At 41.2% G+C, this 15,660-nt stretch overlaps 1 protein-coding gene and 1 long non-coding RNA gene across 7 annotated transcripts in view; one reads left to right on the top strand and one right to left on the bottom strand.

The window, feature by feature from the left end:
* Positions 1–15,660, top strand: part of DDAH1 (dimethylarginine dimethylaminohydrolase 1) — a 121,081-nt gene that overhangs the window by 80,871 nt on the left and 24,550 nt on the right. For all 6 annotated transcript variants that reach the window (XR_014169126.1, XM_081914299.1, XM_081914301.1 and 3 more), the window contains 2 exons: positions 13,829–13,928; positions 15,252–15,325. Coding sequence is in view for 5 of the 6 variants with exons in the window: in XM_081914297.1 (XP_081770423.1) it covers positions 13,829–13,928; positions 15,252–15,325 (174 nt within the window). In the remaining variant the exon portion in view is untranslated. The remainder of the gene's footprint in view (positions 1–13,828; positions 13,929–15,251; positions 15,326–15,660) is intronic.
* LOC309371558 lies at positions 1,055–4,234 on the bottom strand. The gene is made up of 2 exons (XR_014169195.1): positions 3,855–4,234; positions 1,055–1,355 (listed from the first exon to the last, which is right to left on the bottom strand). It is a non-coding gene; the product is annotated as an uncharacterized lncRNA (long non-coding RNA).

Below are 15,660 nucleotides of genomic sequence, written 5' to 3'. Positions count from 1 at the left end.
AAAACCATTATTTTGTGATGTTGTGCTGTTTTGCTGATTGACAGTGCTGTCAGTCTCATCCTAAAGCTGGGCTGAATAACTGACAGTTGAAACATTCCTTTAACAATATTATAATGATCTCCATTTATCTTGATAGTTTGTTTGTAGTAAAAGGTGGAGCTTGGATGGTTAGGATTTCTTTTCTACTTTTTTTTCTCCACTGCTTCTTTTGTTCTAATAAAATTAAGTAGGAAGATGCCAAGGAATGGTAGATGTAACATTGTTGTCATATTTTTTTCTAGCGTTGAAGCCATATGACAGCTTTTAATTATAGCCAGCTACTTACTGGTATAGTGACCAAGCAGTAAAATACAGTGGGAAGTTAGTTTTCTGTAAGTACTATTGAAATTGATGAAGCAAGTTACTTACAATTAATAGAAGTTTATAATGGATTCCAACAGGTGCTGTCACATTTTGAATTAGGGTATATCCAAGCCCTGTCAAAGGCCTTATCAAATAAAATAAGAAACAACAGGGAAGTGCCGGTTTGCGCTTGTAGCAAGGAAGCCTCTGATTGGTTGGCCTGGTCTGGTGCTGTAGAATGTACATGACCATTCTAAGTGCTTAGCAAAATATCTGCGAGGGAACAGAAATTTCTGCTATACCTAAGGTCTATGTATGGTTTTACTCACAGTAAAACCATACATAGACTTTAGGTGTAGCAGAAATTTCATTGGGCTGTCTGAGAGCTTGAAATAGATGCTGAAAAATAGGGGAGCTATGGGGCAGGTTGCCCGGTGAGGCAAGGTGGCAGAAGCAAGGGTTCACAGTAAACAACAGATTGAGAACAGAAGGCGAAGGGGGGCTCTGATAAATGGGTGGAGAAGGCAAATGCTAAAAAGGAAGGTGGGACTGAATTTCACATCTTGAATTAAATAAATCAGCCAGTTCTTTGGCTGTGGTATTAAAGAACTCTTAGAAGAAATTCATGTGGTGGAACTAAACATGAAGTCTGTAAGCTCCCTTTCAGTGTCCTTGCCCATTCAGATTATAAAACAGCTCTGGAGCTCTCATGTTGCATATTTTATTTTAATTGAAACATTTCAACATCTGTATACAAACAGCCGTGGTTTTATACTTTAAGTTCAATTAGGTTTATTGAACTAAAAGTTACTATAAGAGAAAATGTTCTGTGCTTTGTAAATCTCAGCTTCCATGAAGAATGTTAGTTCCAGATGTTAAACTGTTGTTTTTTCAGAAGCCTTGTTAAGTTGCCAGAACGTTTTGATTTTTTGAATGATTTTCCAAACCCCAGCTGATTATCACAACATGTAGGAATCCAAATTCGGAGTTTGGCTATGAAGTCATCTCAGCAGCTGCAAGAAATATGTGTGAAGAGACAGGTTCACAGAATTATCCTCCGATGCCCTTAAAAGGTTTAAGAAAAAGGTAAATGGCTCTTCCTGCTCTGCATAACACACTGCTCCTGGTATTTCATCAACATTTAAATCTACCACTTTTGCAGCACATATTAAGCTTCATTAATTGTGTAACATGTTTATGGTGTGTGCCATAGCCCAAACTTGTAATGCTTAGCACCCCACCCCGAAATTAACAGTTCATGCTTTGAAATTAACGGATTACAAAGGGGTACTGTTTTAAGTATGGCTTGTTGATATTGCAAGATGATCTATGAAAGACTGAGTAAAAGTAAAGAACCCCTGACCGTTAAGTCCAGTCGTGGACAACTCTGGGGTTGCGGCGCTTATTTTGCTCTATAGGCTGAGGGAAACGGCGTTTGTCTGCAGACAGCTTCCGGGTCATGTGGCATGACTAAGCCGCTTCTGGAGAACCAGTGCAGCACACAGAAATGCCATTTACCTTCCTGCCGGAGCGGTACCTATTTATCTACTTGCACTTGAGGGGGACCAAGCAACGGGAGCTCACCCCGTCACGGGGATTCGAACTGCCGACCTTCTGATCGGCAAGCCCTAGACTCTGTGCTTTAGACCACAGCACCACCCACGTCCCATTATGAAAGACTGAACTTTGGCTCAAAACAATGGTCTGGTTTGGAGTAATGTCGTTGCTTATGAGAAACCTGGTTTGTGAAGCCAGGGACAAGCATCAGACTTGTGTTCTCCCTCTCTCCTCCCCTCTCACGTGACGCATTGGTACAGAGATCCTGCTTTGTTTTAAAGCCAGAGTTCCCCACTACACCCCAAATGGATGTTACATTACTTAACTAATCAGGGTATTAATCCAGAATACTGATCAGGATATTAATCCAAGAAGCAAAAGTCACGTCAGAAGAAAAGATGGAAGGAGGAGGCAACCAATTAAAGAGCTAGGAGCAACTTCAAACGTGTCTTGCTGAGCCACGCAGGTGGGTACTCCAAATGCATTATATTATTTGGCACCAATGGTATCTGTATAAGCAAGATTCATTCTGAATTGAACACCTACTCTTCCTCAAAAGGCTCCCAATGGCATACTCAGTTTCATTATCTTCCACAATGCAACCATTATTTGTTTTGTGGGATGGGTGTATCCAAACCAGACCATCGTTTTGAGCCAAAGTTCTTGTTTGTATTCATTGAGAGAGAACACAATATATCTTGTATGTATCAAATAACATTGAAAAAAAACCCTACGGTTTTGACCCCATCATTACTACAGGCCACTCTCCATTCTGCTGAGCCCATTTTTCCTCTGATAGGTTTTCTTTAGATATACAACATACCACATCAATAACGCATTGGACAAGAAGCAGTTGTGTAAATTATCTGCATTTATGTAGATTAGAATAAAAGTTAGCAGCTTGCCCAATAAAATCCTGGCCGATTTGCACTCGGATCATCCAGATCTACCGGTGGCCATGCAAACGTCTTTCTTTAAAGGGACATAGTTAAGATTAAGTTGCTGTGATATTTGTAAAAGGAATAACATCTGGAAGAGAGCTAGATGTGAAAGTAAGATCATTTAAGGCTAGCCTGCATTTTCCAATGAAGTCACTCATGCCCATGAAGGCAAAATTTACTGCTTTGTGGAATACAGGTTATTTCCCGCCCCCCCCCCATGCAAATATCAACAAGGGATCCCAGTCTCTGAGTGATTATCTGTACTCTTGCCACATCATCTCATTAGGTAGCTATTCCCCACACCCCCTCAACATGTTTTTAATGATTAGAATTTCCAAGGTTGGCGGTTCAAATTCACGTGATGAGGCGATATGCCTTTGCTCTGTCCCATCTCCTGCCAACCTAGCAGTTCAGAAGCACACCAGTGCAAGTAGATAAATAGGTATCGCCACGCTGGGAAGGTAAGCAGAGTTTCTGTGTGCTCTGGCTTCTGTTGCGCCAGAAGTGGTTTAGTCATGCTGGCCACATGACCTGGAAAGCTGTCTGCATTTTGAGTCATTGCACATTGACTTCCAGTTGCAGTTGCCATTCATGGAGATGCTTTTGGAAATGCGACACTACTGGCAAAATGAGGATGAGTCAGCCTTTTTTTTTTGCATGCTGCTGTGAGAACAGCTTTAATGAGTGTCCATAATGGCATCCCAAAATAAATAAATAATGCAAGCCCCTGTTTCCTCTGAATTCTGCATCTGGCACCAGCATTCGCATGACTATTTCATTCCATTTTACATGGCACTCCTGTCTATCTCATGACTACAGTGCCTGTCATATAAATAAGTCCTTAAGGCTGTCTCCATTGCAATCTTTTGACTCGCTTTGAGAACCCTTATTTTATTCTTGTCCCTGGATTGCGTAGAGTAGTTTTGAAGCATTTTCAGCCAGAAGTACAGTTGTTCTAATTAAGAGGAACAGAGATCACTACTTTGTCAAAAAAGCAAGATTTAGAAGAGTTACCTGGGTGTAAGTCCTATGTGGCATTGAGAAGAGAGACGTAGGATTAGTAGGCATTTGTTTTTTCTCCAGGCGTCAACCGAGTTGGAGGAATGTACGCAGCTTAGCTTTCCTCTGATATAATAGTTTCGAAGAGATCAGGGTACATTTTGCCGTAGTGTCTAGCAATATGAGTTTATTCAGGCCGTTTGGCAGACAACCCTGTGCTAAAAACTGTGAATCATCCATTGTTGGCTGAATCCACTCTAGTGACTAGTTGCTAAGAGATTTATCAAATGTTCACAAAAGCTTAAGACTGTGTTTGCTCCAAGGAAGGATAGATGTATAAAAACCGAAAGATTTTTCACCTATTTTCTAAACAAACAACTCCCTTTCTGTTGTTATAAGCTGAACTGTAATTAAATAGGCAAGCAGGGATATTTCTTGCTACATGGGATTCGCAGTTCACGATTTGCTAGGGAGGAGAAAAATTAACGCAACCATTTTTTAAAAAGCTACACGTAAGCCACCTGAAGCTGCCCTAGACCACACATGTATTGGAAAACGTCACTGTGAATCAGATTGTCTAGACATACAACCAGAAGTATTTATTTCACTTGTGACATCACTTCCCACTTACAGGAGCTTTTGTAGCAGTTCCAATGTAGAGTGTGTCTCACCTGGACTTTCTCTTAAAAGCTATATGAAATGGTTGCTGTGTTGATCAGATTTTCCCCCCACTACTTTTTTTTTTACAGCCGAGTATATCATAGTAGGAAAGAATGAAACCTCCTTATAGAGCCCTATAGCCCCTTGAAATGAACAGTCTTCTTAACAAAGGAAAAGCAGTTTCTTTTCTCTGTTTAGCATTGGTCAGAGAATGCCAACCTCTCCCATCATCCAGCCTGACTGGTTTTGTTTCCTTCTATTTTTCATGGGTGGTTGTGAACAACTTGTGTTGGTCTACTTTTTACCCTACCCAATGCAACCATGTTCCTGTGTTCTGAAAGCATGTCCAGATTTATCATTAACTAGGAAGGTTGTCTACATAGTAACAGAAGCAGATTTAGACTACACTCTTAAAACACAGAAAGGAAAATGCAACATTGAAACCAGTAGAATCTTGTTCTGGATAAGCAAGGACTGTGCTTGCATCTGTCTAAGTTGCCAACAGAATAGTTTTCTATCTTCAGTGCTGGGGGGGGGGGCACACACACCACAACCCATATCTTTATGCAGAGGTCTAGGTTTACTTTATACAACACACACTATTTTCTTTAATAAAAGTTTTAGGAAAATATAAACCTTGGGGGTTATTGATATATGTTTAGAAGGGAAGGTACTATAGGGGAAAGTACTATAGCCCACCCTTAGGCTCCCTGCCATGTCTCCTTCTTTCCTTTTGTTATGTTTCTGGCAGCCTCCCTACACAAGTTTATTTAAATTTTAAAAAGGTAAAGGATCCCTGACAGTTAAGTCCAGCCGCGAACGACTCTGGGGTTGCGGCAAGGGAGCCAGTGTTTGTCCACTTCCGCAGACAGTTTTTCTGGATCATGTGGCCAGCATGACTAAGCCGCTTTTGGCGAAACAAGAGCAGCACACTTGACGTGCTTTTGAATTTCTAGGTTGGCAGGAGCAGGGACCGAGCAACGGGAGCTCACCCCATCATGGGGATTCGAACTGCCGATCTTCTGATTGGCAAGCCCTAGGCTCAGTGGTTTAGACCACAGCACCACTCATGTCCCAGGTTATTTAAATTAGCAATAAGTTATTTGAACTTAATCTTGGCTTCCATTGATAAAAAGCAAAAGTTTCGCTGGAATCTCAGTGAAAAGGTATTGCACATTATTCTCTAATAGCAAGTGGTATGAAGGTGTATAGATATAGATATTCTTTCCAGTTCTTCTGCTCCCTTGCAAACCATTGGGATACAAAGATGGGAAGTATATTATGTACATATCTGTTGTTCTTGTCTTGCCTTTCACGCTCTTTGAACAGCATGAACCAGGGTATAGCTTAAATTGAGAGTACTAAATCACTATCCAAGTGTCCTTATCAATCTCTACTATGTACTTGTATGGAGCCGCTCTTTGCTTTAGTGCGCACAGTAGCGGAGGTGAACCATGCCAGTCATTTGTTTGTGCTGTAAAGATTCTGCTGTAGTTAGGTAGTTCTCTTGTTTCCTTTACACTGTTTTTATTGTCAGAACTAGTCAGCGTACCTGAGAAAAAAAGCCTCTTTACTGTAAGGGGAATAATCATTGCAGGATATCACCAGTTGTTTATTTGTAAAGCATATCCCACTTAGATCCCCCCAAAAAGAAACTCAAAGTGGCAACAATAAAATATACAGGCTTCCCTTCATTTACACGTATTCAAGTCATGCACCACTGCGCATACGTGCAGTGCCAAGAACCCAGAAGGGGAGGAAGAAACCTGAAAAGCTTCAACAAAGTCCCACAGCACCTCCAGCTTATAAGGAGACTCTCCTTAGAGCCCAAAGGGGGAGTCCTCTTCCCACTCCTGGAAGGTTATCCTCACAAGGGGCTGTGGTGTGCTCCTTGTTTATGTGTGCAGAACATAACCTCTGCATAAATGGGGAGTCACCTGTACATACAATGTAATAAAATCAACTAAACTACCACCAGAAAATACCAACATCAAAAAGCAATACCTCCCCAAAACAAAGTGAAGGCACAGAAAAAGCAAAACAGCCTTAACATACTCATAATGAGGAGATAATGTGTTCTTTTCAGCTAAATGCCTTCTTAACCAGGTTTTGGTAAATACTTAAAGCTGTGTAGTGCTGGGGGGGTTTGATCAATCTCCGCTAAAAGGGTGGTTGTCACCACCAACCAGGTCTTACTCCTTGTTGGTCCCTGCTGAGGCTCACGTGGCTGAGGAATCTGGACCAAAGTCACAGATGATGAATGGAACATGCAGGAAAGAACACATAGAAGACAGGACCATTCTGTTCCTTTCCTTTCTGATCTGCCATGTCTTGAAATTGAGACTATGAGCAGAGCCTGCTTTCATATTCAACTGCCCCTAATAATTTTAGACACTTTTTAAATGAACAATAATAACACCTTGTGGCTCTACCTTGGCCCTTCCCTTCCATCGGTGGTTGTCTGCTGTGGATTATCCATTGGGCTTGCATAAGGCTGCTGTAAGAGCTTGGAACTTAGAAAGAAGATGGTAGAAAATGTCCACAGGCCTGGCCAGCTCTTGCAGGTAAGAGTCTGCAGCCTGATAGGATGGCAGAGTGAAAGCCATTCCCAGAACCTTCTGCCCTGGTGGTCTAACCAACCCACACTTAGAAGTGTTCGGCATGTCAGAGAGATTTCCAAAAGGATTAATGAAATGCTTTTTGGAGCCATTGGTTGCTTTGTTTTCAGTCACTTCTTATGTGAATGCTGCAAATATAAAACACTAGGTTTTCTGAAGGATGGAGGATTCCAGCGCTTCTTTCATTGTAAAAATGCCCCTTGTAATAACCATATGTTTAGTTTGTTGCACATCTTGAATGAATTTACTAGTTTTCCATGATGCTATTGTTTTCCGTTTTGTGTGATTTCATAAATTGCAACATTTCCATTCCTATTCAACACCATGGTACAGCAATGGGCTGAGAAAGGAATGTTTAAAAAGTGTGTGTGTGTGTGTGTTAAAAAAACAACAACGTGTACCTATTTTTCTACTTGCACTGTGTGCTTTCGAACTGCTAGGTTGGCAGAAGTTGGGACAGAGCAACGGGAGCTCACCCCATCGCAGGGATTCGAACTGCCAACCCAAAGCTTATGGACTGTGGCAGACCAACTGAAGCCTTTTGGAGACTAATGTATTCAGAAAAAGTTAGGAACACTTCAAAAAGTTTAGAGCTGGGATGGAGAGCTTGAGGTCTCCCAGAGGTTGTTAGTCTCCCAAGTCCGATCAGCTCCAGCCCCCAAAGCCAATGGCCAGGCATGATGGGCACTGTAGTCCATCAACATTTGGGTGACCAAAGGTTCTCAAACTCTGGTTTAGGACAAAAATGTTTCAGGAAACATGGAATCTAGATAGCAATTTGAAAAGGCCCCAATATAAGACTTACAGCATTTAGTCTTGCTCTAGTACTGTTGGTATTCTTGCAGGCACAAGTACATATAAGCTGCCTTTTCTCCTGCGATATTAAATAAACATTGCCATTACATTTCCAACTTTTCATACTGCATATGAAGCAAGAAGAATCACATCATTCCCGCAGTTATATTATTATTTAATTCTCCTCCTTTCTCCCTTTGTATTTTAATTAATTTGATAATAAGGCTTCAGGCAAAGCCTTTTATATTTTCTTTAAACTATTTTTGTAGAGTACCTCGTTCATTTTAGGTGCTTTTTAAAAAACAAAAGCCACGGTAATAATTAAAAGGAGGGACTCGGCAGTAATCTACACCTAAAGGATATTCTGGGCCCTTTAAAACAGAGCAGCTTGTGATCTCTGGAATGGAGCAAGCGTTCTGAATACCTTGCGTCAAGCCCTGAACAAATAGCACAGAAACAGCAGTACTGTACAAAGTGAAATCTGACATCTCAGTGTTAGGGGAAAGGAATGCTCCTGTATGGCTTGATTGTTATCTACATCTTCAAGTGGGTTTATTAGCAATTTAATGGAATATTGGTTATTCAAGGGCAATAGTAGCTCCAGCTGAAATGTCCATTATACTCTCTTTTTCCCATGCACTTTGGAATGAGTAGAATGTGACAGCTGAGCTTTCAGCAAGCTTCATGAATTTTAAATACTTTTCGCTGCAAAAAAAGGAGGGGGGAAATGGGGCACATGGCATGTGGTCAATGGTGGACTTGGAACTAGCAGTCAGTCTGGGTATTATGGGATATTGGGTGTCTCAAAGATAATGAATGCTTCGCTTATGCAGGTGCATTCTTGGCCTACCGTGCAGGTCCCGGCAGAATAGACTGTGCCTCTCTCAGTCCAGCATCTAACAATTGGCCATTTTGTAATTGTGAGCAGAAAAGTATTTAGAATGTTGCTTTCTCAGCATACTTGTCTAAGATTTACATTTTCTGTCATCGTCTCTATCCAACCAAATATTTACTGGTATTTTGCAGCTAATTATCGGCAAAAGTTTTCCATGCCTCCGCAACTTATTCCCGTATTTCATCATGTACATTTTGACCAGAATTCTCCCTTCCTTAACCCTCCTTCGCTGTTAGGCCTCAGACTTTTTAATAATAATTTTTCACCCTTGTTCTAAATAATATGCACGTATAAAGCTGTAATCCATTAATGTAATATTCACACAGGCTAAAAATAGCACACACGTATACCTAAGTGACGGTGTTGTTTAAAGAGCCCTTCACATGCCTGTTTTATAGCTCTTGCATTAAGCGCTTTTCAAATTAAAGGAACAGTCAAAAACTGCAGCATGTGGGGGTGGGGGCTGCTGATAGTGAAACTGGTGTGGGGAGCAGAACTGTGAATCCTTATGACTTTATGCTTAGGATTGGTTGAAGGAGAGAGATATGTCAATTAAACCAAGCAGAACACCTGAATGTTATGTGTACACAAGCATTCTTTGTTCATGGAAGCAACCCAGCCAGATGGGCGGGGTATTATTAATAATAATAATAATAATAATAATGATAATGATAATAATAATAATAAGATGATGATGATGATGATGACGACGATAAAGATGAGGATGAAGCAAACAGTTGAACACTCGCATAGGAAAATTAAGAGTTTCACTTACAAACGAGAAAGAAATTAAGATTTGGATGCATGCTGCAAGCTCATGTTTAGAGCTTGAAAACATAACTCACAGAGTTGCTTGGACATCTGTTTGACCTGGAGCAGTAAGGAATGGGCATCCCTGTGGAAAGCAGTGATGGGGCCTTCAGGATATCCAGTACCGCTGGATTGCTTGTTTCACTAATATCATCAGGTATTTCTTTAGAGGTGGTGATAATAGGCTTGTTCAGCATTGCCATTTGTTCTCAAAGAACAGGGTTTAGGGGACAAGGGTGTATTTTTACATACTTTCCTGTAGTCTATAGAACCAAGTTCTGAACAAGGCATTCACAGTGGGAGAAATTCAGCTCCCACTGAATGACATTTCACCTCCTGTGTTGGGTTAAGTTAATAATACTTCTTTGCTGGCCATTTTCTAGAGGGTATGCAAAGACCAACAGAGCCATGGCGCTTTTTTTTGACATAGATCAGGCATAGGCAAACTCAGCCCTCCATATGTTTTGGGACTACAACTCCCATCATCCCTAGCTAACAGGACCAGTGGTCAGGGATGATGGGAGTTGTAGTCCCAAAAACATACAGAGGGCCGAATTTGCCTATGCCTGACACAGATCCAGGCATTTGTTCAACGTTTTCAGCTTCAAGCCAGTTTTATAAAATGTACGCTTTTTGCACCGGGCAGCTAAGAAAATAAAGGGTTCGTCTCCCTGTTTCTTTTCCCTCCCTCCATTCCGCTCATCAATCTGTCATTTCTGTTCTCGTTTTGAAAACATTTGTTTTGTTGCCAGAGTTGAGATAACCAAGTGCCAATAAATAACTTTTTAAGAAATGGCTTTCATTTAAAGCACATTGGCACAACTGTGGAAGGGATAGATACTTTACATATAGCAGCTGAGACAGTTGATGAACTGCATCTATGCAAAGACTAATGAGTTCCATTTTAAAGTGGAGGGGCCAAGGAAATAGGATTCTTATAAATGCCATCAAACACATTTAATATCCTTTTTCTTCAAACGTAGCTCAGCTGGCTTAAGCCCAGAGTCTCTCGACCAGATTTATTATGGATTAGATGCATTCCATCTCACAACAGGAATGTGCTTATTTGGGGTGGGGGAATCACAGCACAGAGCAATAAAGGCTTAAGCATTCAGCCACTTGATATATTAATGGGTAGCAGTTATTATAAAAGCCTTCTGTTGTGTGCTCTTAAACTTAAAATTGACTCTACATGCATCTTTCTTTTTCAAAGGGCATGTGTACAAATGTAGGCCATTTTCTCTTCTTCTGTAAGCAAACATACAACTTGCTTTCTAGGGCGAGCTTAAAAACACAGTTGTGAACTTCTAACATAATATAATTTAGTGGACATCAGAACACCAGTGGAGAGCACCTGATGTTCGGAGCTTCAGATATTATAAGCCCATTCCCCACTGCACCGATCACAAAATTCCTCGAGTTGTTTAGCAAGCCTTTATACAATAAATAAAATAAAATAAAATAAAATAAATAAGGTTGGACTTCCCTTCCGACTCTACAGTTCTATGATTATATGCTTCTAAGGAAGGCTAAATTGACTCAAGGGCTTCACTATTGGATCTGGGCACAGGGGGACCTAAGTTAAGTTCCGGCTCAGTTAAAGGGCTCAGGTTCAATGCCTTCTCGGTCATACTCTGTTCTGTCTGTGACACTGCGGGAATCTGAGGTCATGAAAGTTTTCCTGTTGAAATCTTCTCCCACCCCCACCCTCCGGAGCTGCTAATAGGGAGAAAATAATTAACCTTTATTGTGCTCACATATCTATCTACTATCTATCTATCTGGTCACAGTTATTGAGGGTTGCACCTAGCTTTCACCCAGAGAGAGAGAGAGAGATTTTAAAGTTTGAAACAGTTCATAATATTATTAAGGGGCATCGAACTAATATGATCAACTCAGGTCATGGCTTCAGTGTTTTTTAAAATGAATTCACTGTTTTGTACCACTACACTCATATTTTTTTTACGGGTGAAATAATTTTTTAAGTCTGATTCATATTGATTCAATATTTAAGCTTTGACACTTGCAGGCGAATAGATTTTTTAAGAAATTATGACCTAGCTTATGGGTTCTCTCTCTACTTAAATACATCTGTCTCATCTCTTCTGTATCACAAGGTTAAACGAATCTCTACTTAATCTCAGCCAATTCACTTGGTATTGCTATGCCATCACAGGCAGCGGAGATACTTGCTTTCTTTGTGGCCAGCATAAGCCTTGGTACTCCTAAGAACCTGCCTTTTGCTTTACTTCCACCTGCCTTATCATATTGATGTGACCTCTTCCCATGGCAGCGAGTTCTGTATATTGATTGCTATCCAGGAAAATCAATGGAACCTTACAGCCAGTTCTCATGTTACCTTTGTGACTTGTTTTGTCTTTGCACATGAGGGCAGCTCATATGGCAGTGAACCAGTAACTTGAATTTTGCAACGGCAGCAAGATCCATGATTCAGAATGGTTAGTGAAATTGCTAGACTTATGGTGTCTAAAAGTATTTTTGTTGGCATCCGTCGGGAGACAAATGAAAGAGCATTCCTTTAGGGGTGAAGTCAAACCGTTGGAGAGTTGCAGTGCTTGCTGTGGCTGTAGAGACCAATACGGGAGAGACATGTTTTATTGCAGGTGGGGCAGTTAGATGTGGCATCCAGTTTTGCTGCCACAGGTGCACCATGGTGTGTGTTCTCTCTTTGCTCCTCCCAATTGTCTTTCCTTCTCTGGTCACTGCTGTGGATAAACAACCTGTCTGTCTGTCCCCAGGCACTGAGATCATCTGCAAGCGATTCCCATATGGCAGGGGTTAATGTTCCCAGCCTGCATGTCACTTTTGCAGACATGTTTGTAACACAGAGTTGTACTGCCAACACCTGAACTACTTGCTACAAACAAGCAAGGACTGTTTTGTTAGCTGTGCGCAATCACACCACCTTTTGTATAGTAAATGCCCATGGCACACCAAATTAGATATTTAATGTCTATGAAGGAATAAGTGTGGAAATCATAGCAGAGCAATTGCAAGTTTGTCAAGGAGTGGGCAACTCAGAATACCCAAGTTGTTAATTTACTATGGTGGTCTATTTGCGTGTCAAGACCCAGCAACCACCCCCTATTTGAAGAATAAACACACAGGACAAAAATATTAGGTTAATTTTATTGGGCAAATCTTGGCCACAACTTCATTGGTTACAGAATGTGAGCAGGATTGGCTTAGACATTGGAATTGACCCAACTATATCTGACTCCTGCCCATCACATAAGGAGTCCAGTAAGGTTCAACCACCAGTAGGGGGAGCCCAGTTGATGCAAACCAACTCGAGCTCCCCCAGTGTTCCTGATGGGGTCATGGCATGGCCCTAGCCCAGCCCCGGGCTTCGGACAAGATCCACACACCCCGGATTCCTTTAACAGAATACCCTTAAGCTTGGAGGAGCAGGTGATGGCCACACCTCACCTCCCCCATCATAAGGTCAAACAATGCCTAACCGCAAAACCTTACAAAGCTGTGACGATTGCTACGAGGTAGGCGAAAAGCAAATGGCCCCATGCCAATTTTGCCAAGTGGAAAAATTCCCACCAGGCCCCTCAATGGCCATGCCTCCACCAGCCAAAGGATTGGCTGGCTGCTCGTTGATGTGGCCAGGATCCCCCGGGCAATGCGGGACTTTGTCCCCCGCCCCGGAGGTGAGTGGGTGGCCACGGGGTCCACTGCAACTCCTCCCCACAATGAAGTGGAGCGGACTTCCTGCCCCCCCCCCAATGCATTAGCACAATTGACAACTTTTAATTGTAAGATAAAAATGGCTTCTGGGCACAGATGTTTTCTTCCAATATCACAAAGCAAATGAGGTACTCACAAGTCCAAGCTGTGCAATAAATCTTGAAATATTTTATTTGATTAACCCCTCCCAGCTGATTGATTTTTGGGGGCGGCGGAGGGGGGGCTTTTCTTTCATTTGAATCTACCTTCACAAAAATAAATAGACTTTCCTAATAACACCAATCATCAGTGTGATTATGCCAGATTGAAAGTTGGTTCTCTAAACTTGGCTAAAAAAGCATATCACCTTTAAATAAATTTCCTGACATCTCTTTTTGGTTTGATATGTGGATGTTCCAGTACAGCAGATACAAAGCCGGACAATATGCATGGTTAAAACTGCCTAGGGCTGCAGTCTTTAAATGAAATTCTAAAATGTGTCCTTTTCCAAACAGGTTGAAGTAATGAAGAGAGCACTTGAAAGCCTTAACCTGAATATTGTAGAGATGACAGATGAACATGCAACCTTAGATGGAGGAGATGTTTTATTTACAGGTACAGTAAACTAAAATATGAAACTTTGCCACATAATGTTTCGGCTGCACAGACAGCTTGATGGTAAGGTACTGATTAAAAAAAACCATTTCCCGTTTCTCCTTACATTTTCATTAGTTAATTTGCTTGTCCAACAGTAACATGAGACTTTGAACACAGGAAATAATTTCCTAATGCAATAGAACAACAAGCGAATTAGGAGAAGTAAACTATGTTGTTGTTGTTGTTTATTTCATTTCTATCCCATCCTTCCTCCCAAAGGGGTCTGAGATGGCAAAGCAACAAGACAACACAATTACAAACAAAATGAGAGCATTAATAGTATCTAAAAACAATTTTAAAGTGCTATCAACAGGAGTTGCTCATATCACACAGGTGCCCTGAGTTTTTTTGTGTGTTAATCAGTCTTCTTTATTTTATAGGTTGCTTGGAAAAAATAATGTTAGTACAGTCGTACCTTGAAAGCCTTGCGAGATGAACGTTTTGACTCCCAAACTCCGCAAACCTGGAAGTGATTTTTCCGGTTTGCAAGCATTCTTTGGAACCCAAATGTCTGTCGTGACTTTCGATTGGCTGCAGCCAATCGGAAGCCGCGCCTTGGGTCCCAAATGTTTTGGAAGTTGAACGAACTTCTGGAATGGATTCTGTTCGACTTCCGAGGTACGACTGTATTAAGATTGTATCAAAGGTCAATTATCCAGGACCCGCTGCTCCTTCTCATTGCCGTTGCTGCTTGTTCACCTGCCCCTTTTGAGCTAGGCAGCAGTGAGATGGTGAACAAGAAGGAATGGGAACCTCCAGAAACCTTGCTCTCTCTCAGTTGCTGTCACTGGGAGATTATGCTGATTGGGCACAGAGGGAGAGTCAAGTGAATGGGCAGCAAAAGTGATGGGATGGGAAAAATTTGGCTTCACTCTGAGATGAGTATCTCATTGAGATGATCGTGCCCACACAACCTAGGTGTAGCACAGGTTACTGTGCTGATCTCAAAAGGACAGGAGACCATGCAAGAACAATAGTACTTTTCAAAGGCCCCAGTGTCTATTTCTATGTATGTATAAGCCTTCTGTTTTTTTGGAGTATTATTCTTTTATCTATCTGAAGGAAGTGATGGTGTTATACTTGTAAGTTACTATTTCTAAAAAAATTATAACTATAATTAAACTTGATGTTGTGAGATGGTGTGTGTATGTTTTCAAAGGACATTTCTTAGTTCAGTTTACGTATTCAAGTGATGTTAACTTCAACAAGATTGGACAAAAACAGTAGATTATCTTATTGCATACGAACTCAATCATGCCTATTAATATTTTCTTTTCTCAGGCAGGGAGTTTTTCGTTGGTCTTTCAAAGCGGACCAATCGACGTGGTGCAGAAATTCTGGCAGACACCTTTAAGGTTAGCAGAGTTGCAGAATCACCTTCGTATGGGGGATCCAATGCGTGGTAAAGTTTTGCACACTGTGTAAAAGGAAGGAGCCAAGATATATGCCAGTACTGAGGCATTTTCTGTGGAGAATTCAAGGCAGTAACACAGTGCAAGGACTAAAAACAAATGAGAGAGATTACTACAGCTCTGTGCTTTAATAACATATTTATTTTTTGTTAGTCACTTTCAATTTTTGGGGGGGGGAGGGCAACATTGCCTGAATGATCTTGTACCTTACCTGATTCTGAGGCTGTGAGGCTGGAAAATAGATTGTTCATCTTTTCTTACTTCATTTTTACACTATA

The sequence above is a fragment of the Podarcis melisellensis genome (genome assembly GCF_964234715.1).
Source record: "Podarcis melisellensis genome assembly, chromosome: 6".
NCBI classification, from domain to species: domain Eukaryota; kingdom Metazoa; phylum Chordata; class Lepidosauria; order Squamata; family Lacertidae; genus Podarcis; species Podarcis melisellensis.
Note: the sequence above shows the minus strand (reverse complement) of the source record. Positions and strands in the feature narration are given on the sequence as shown.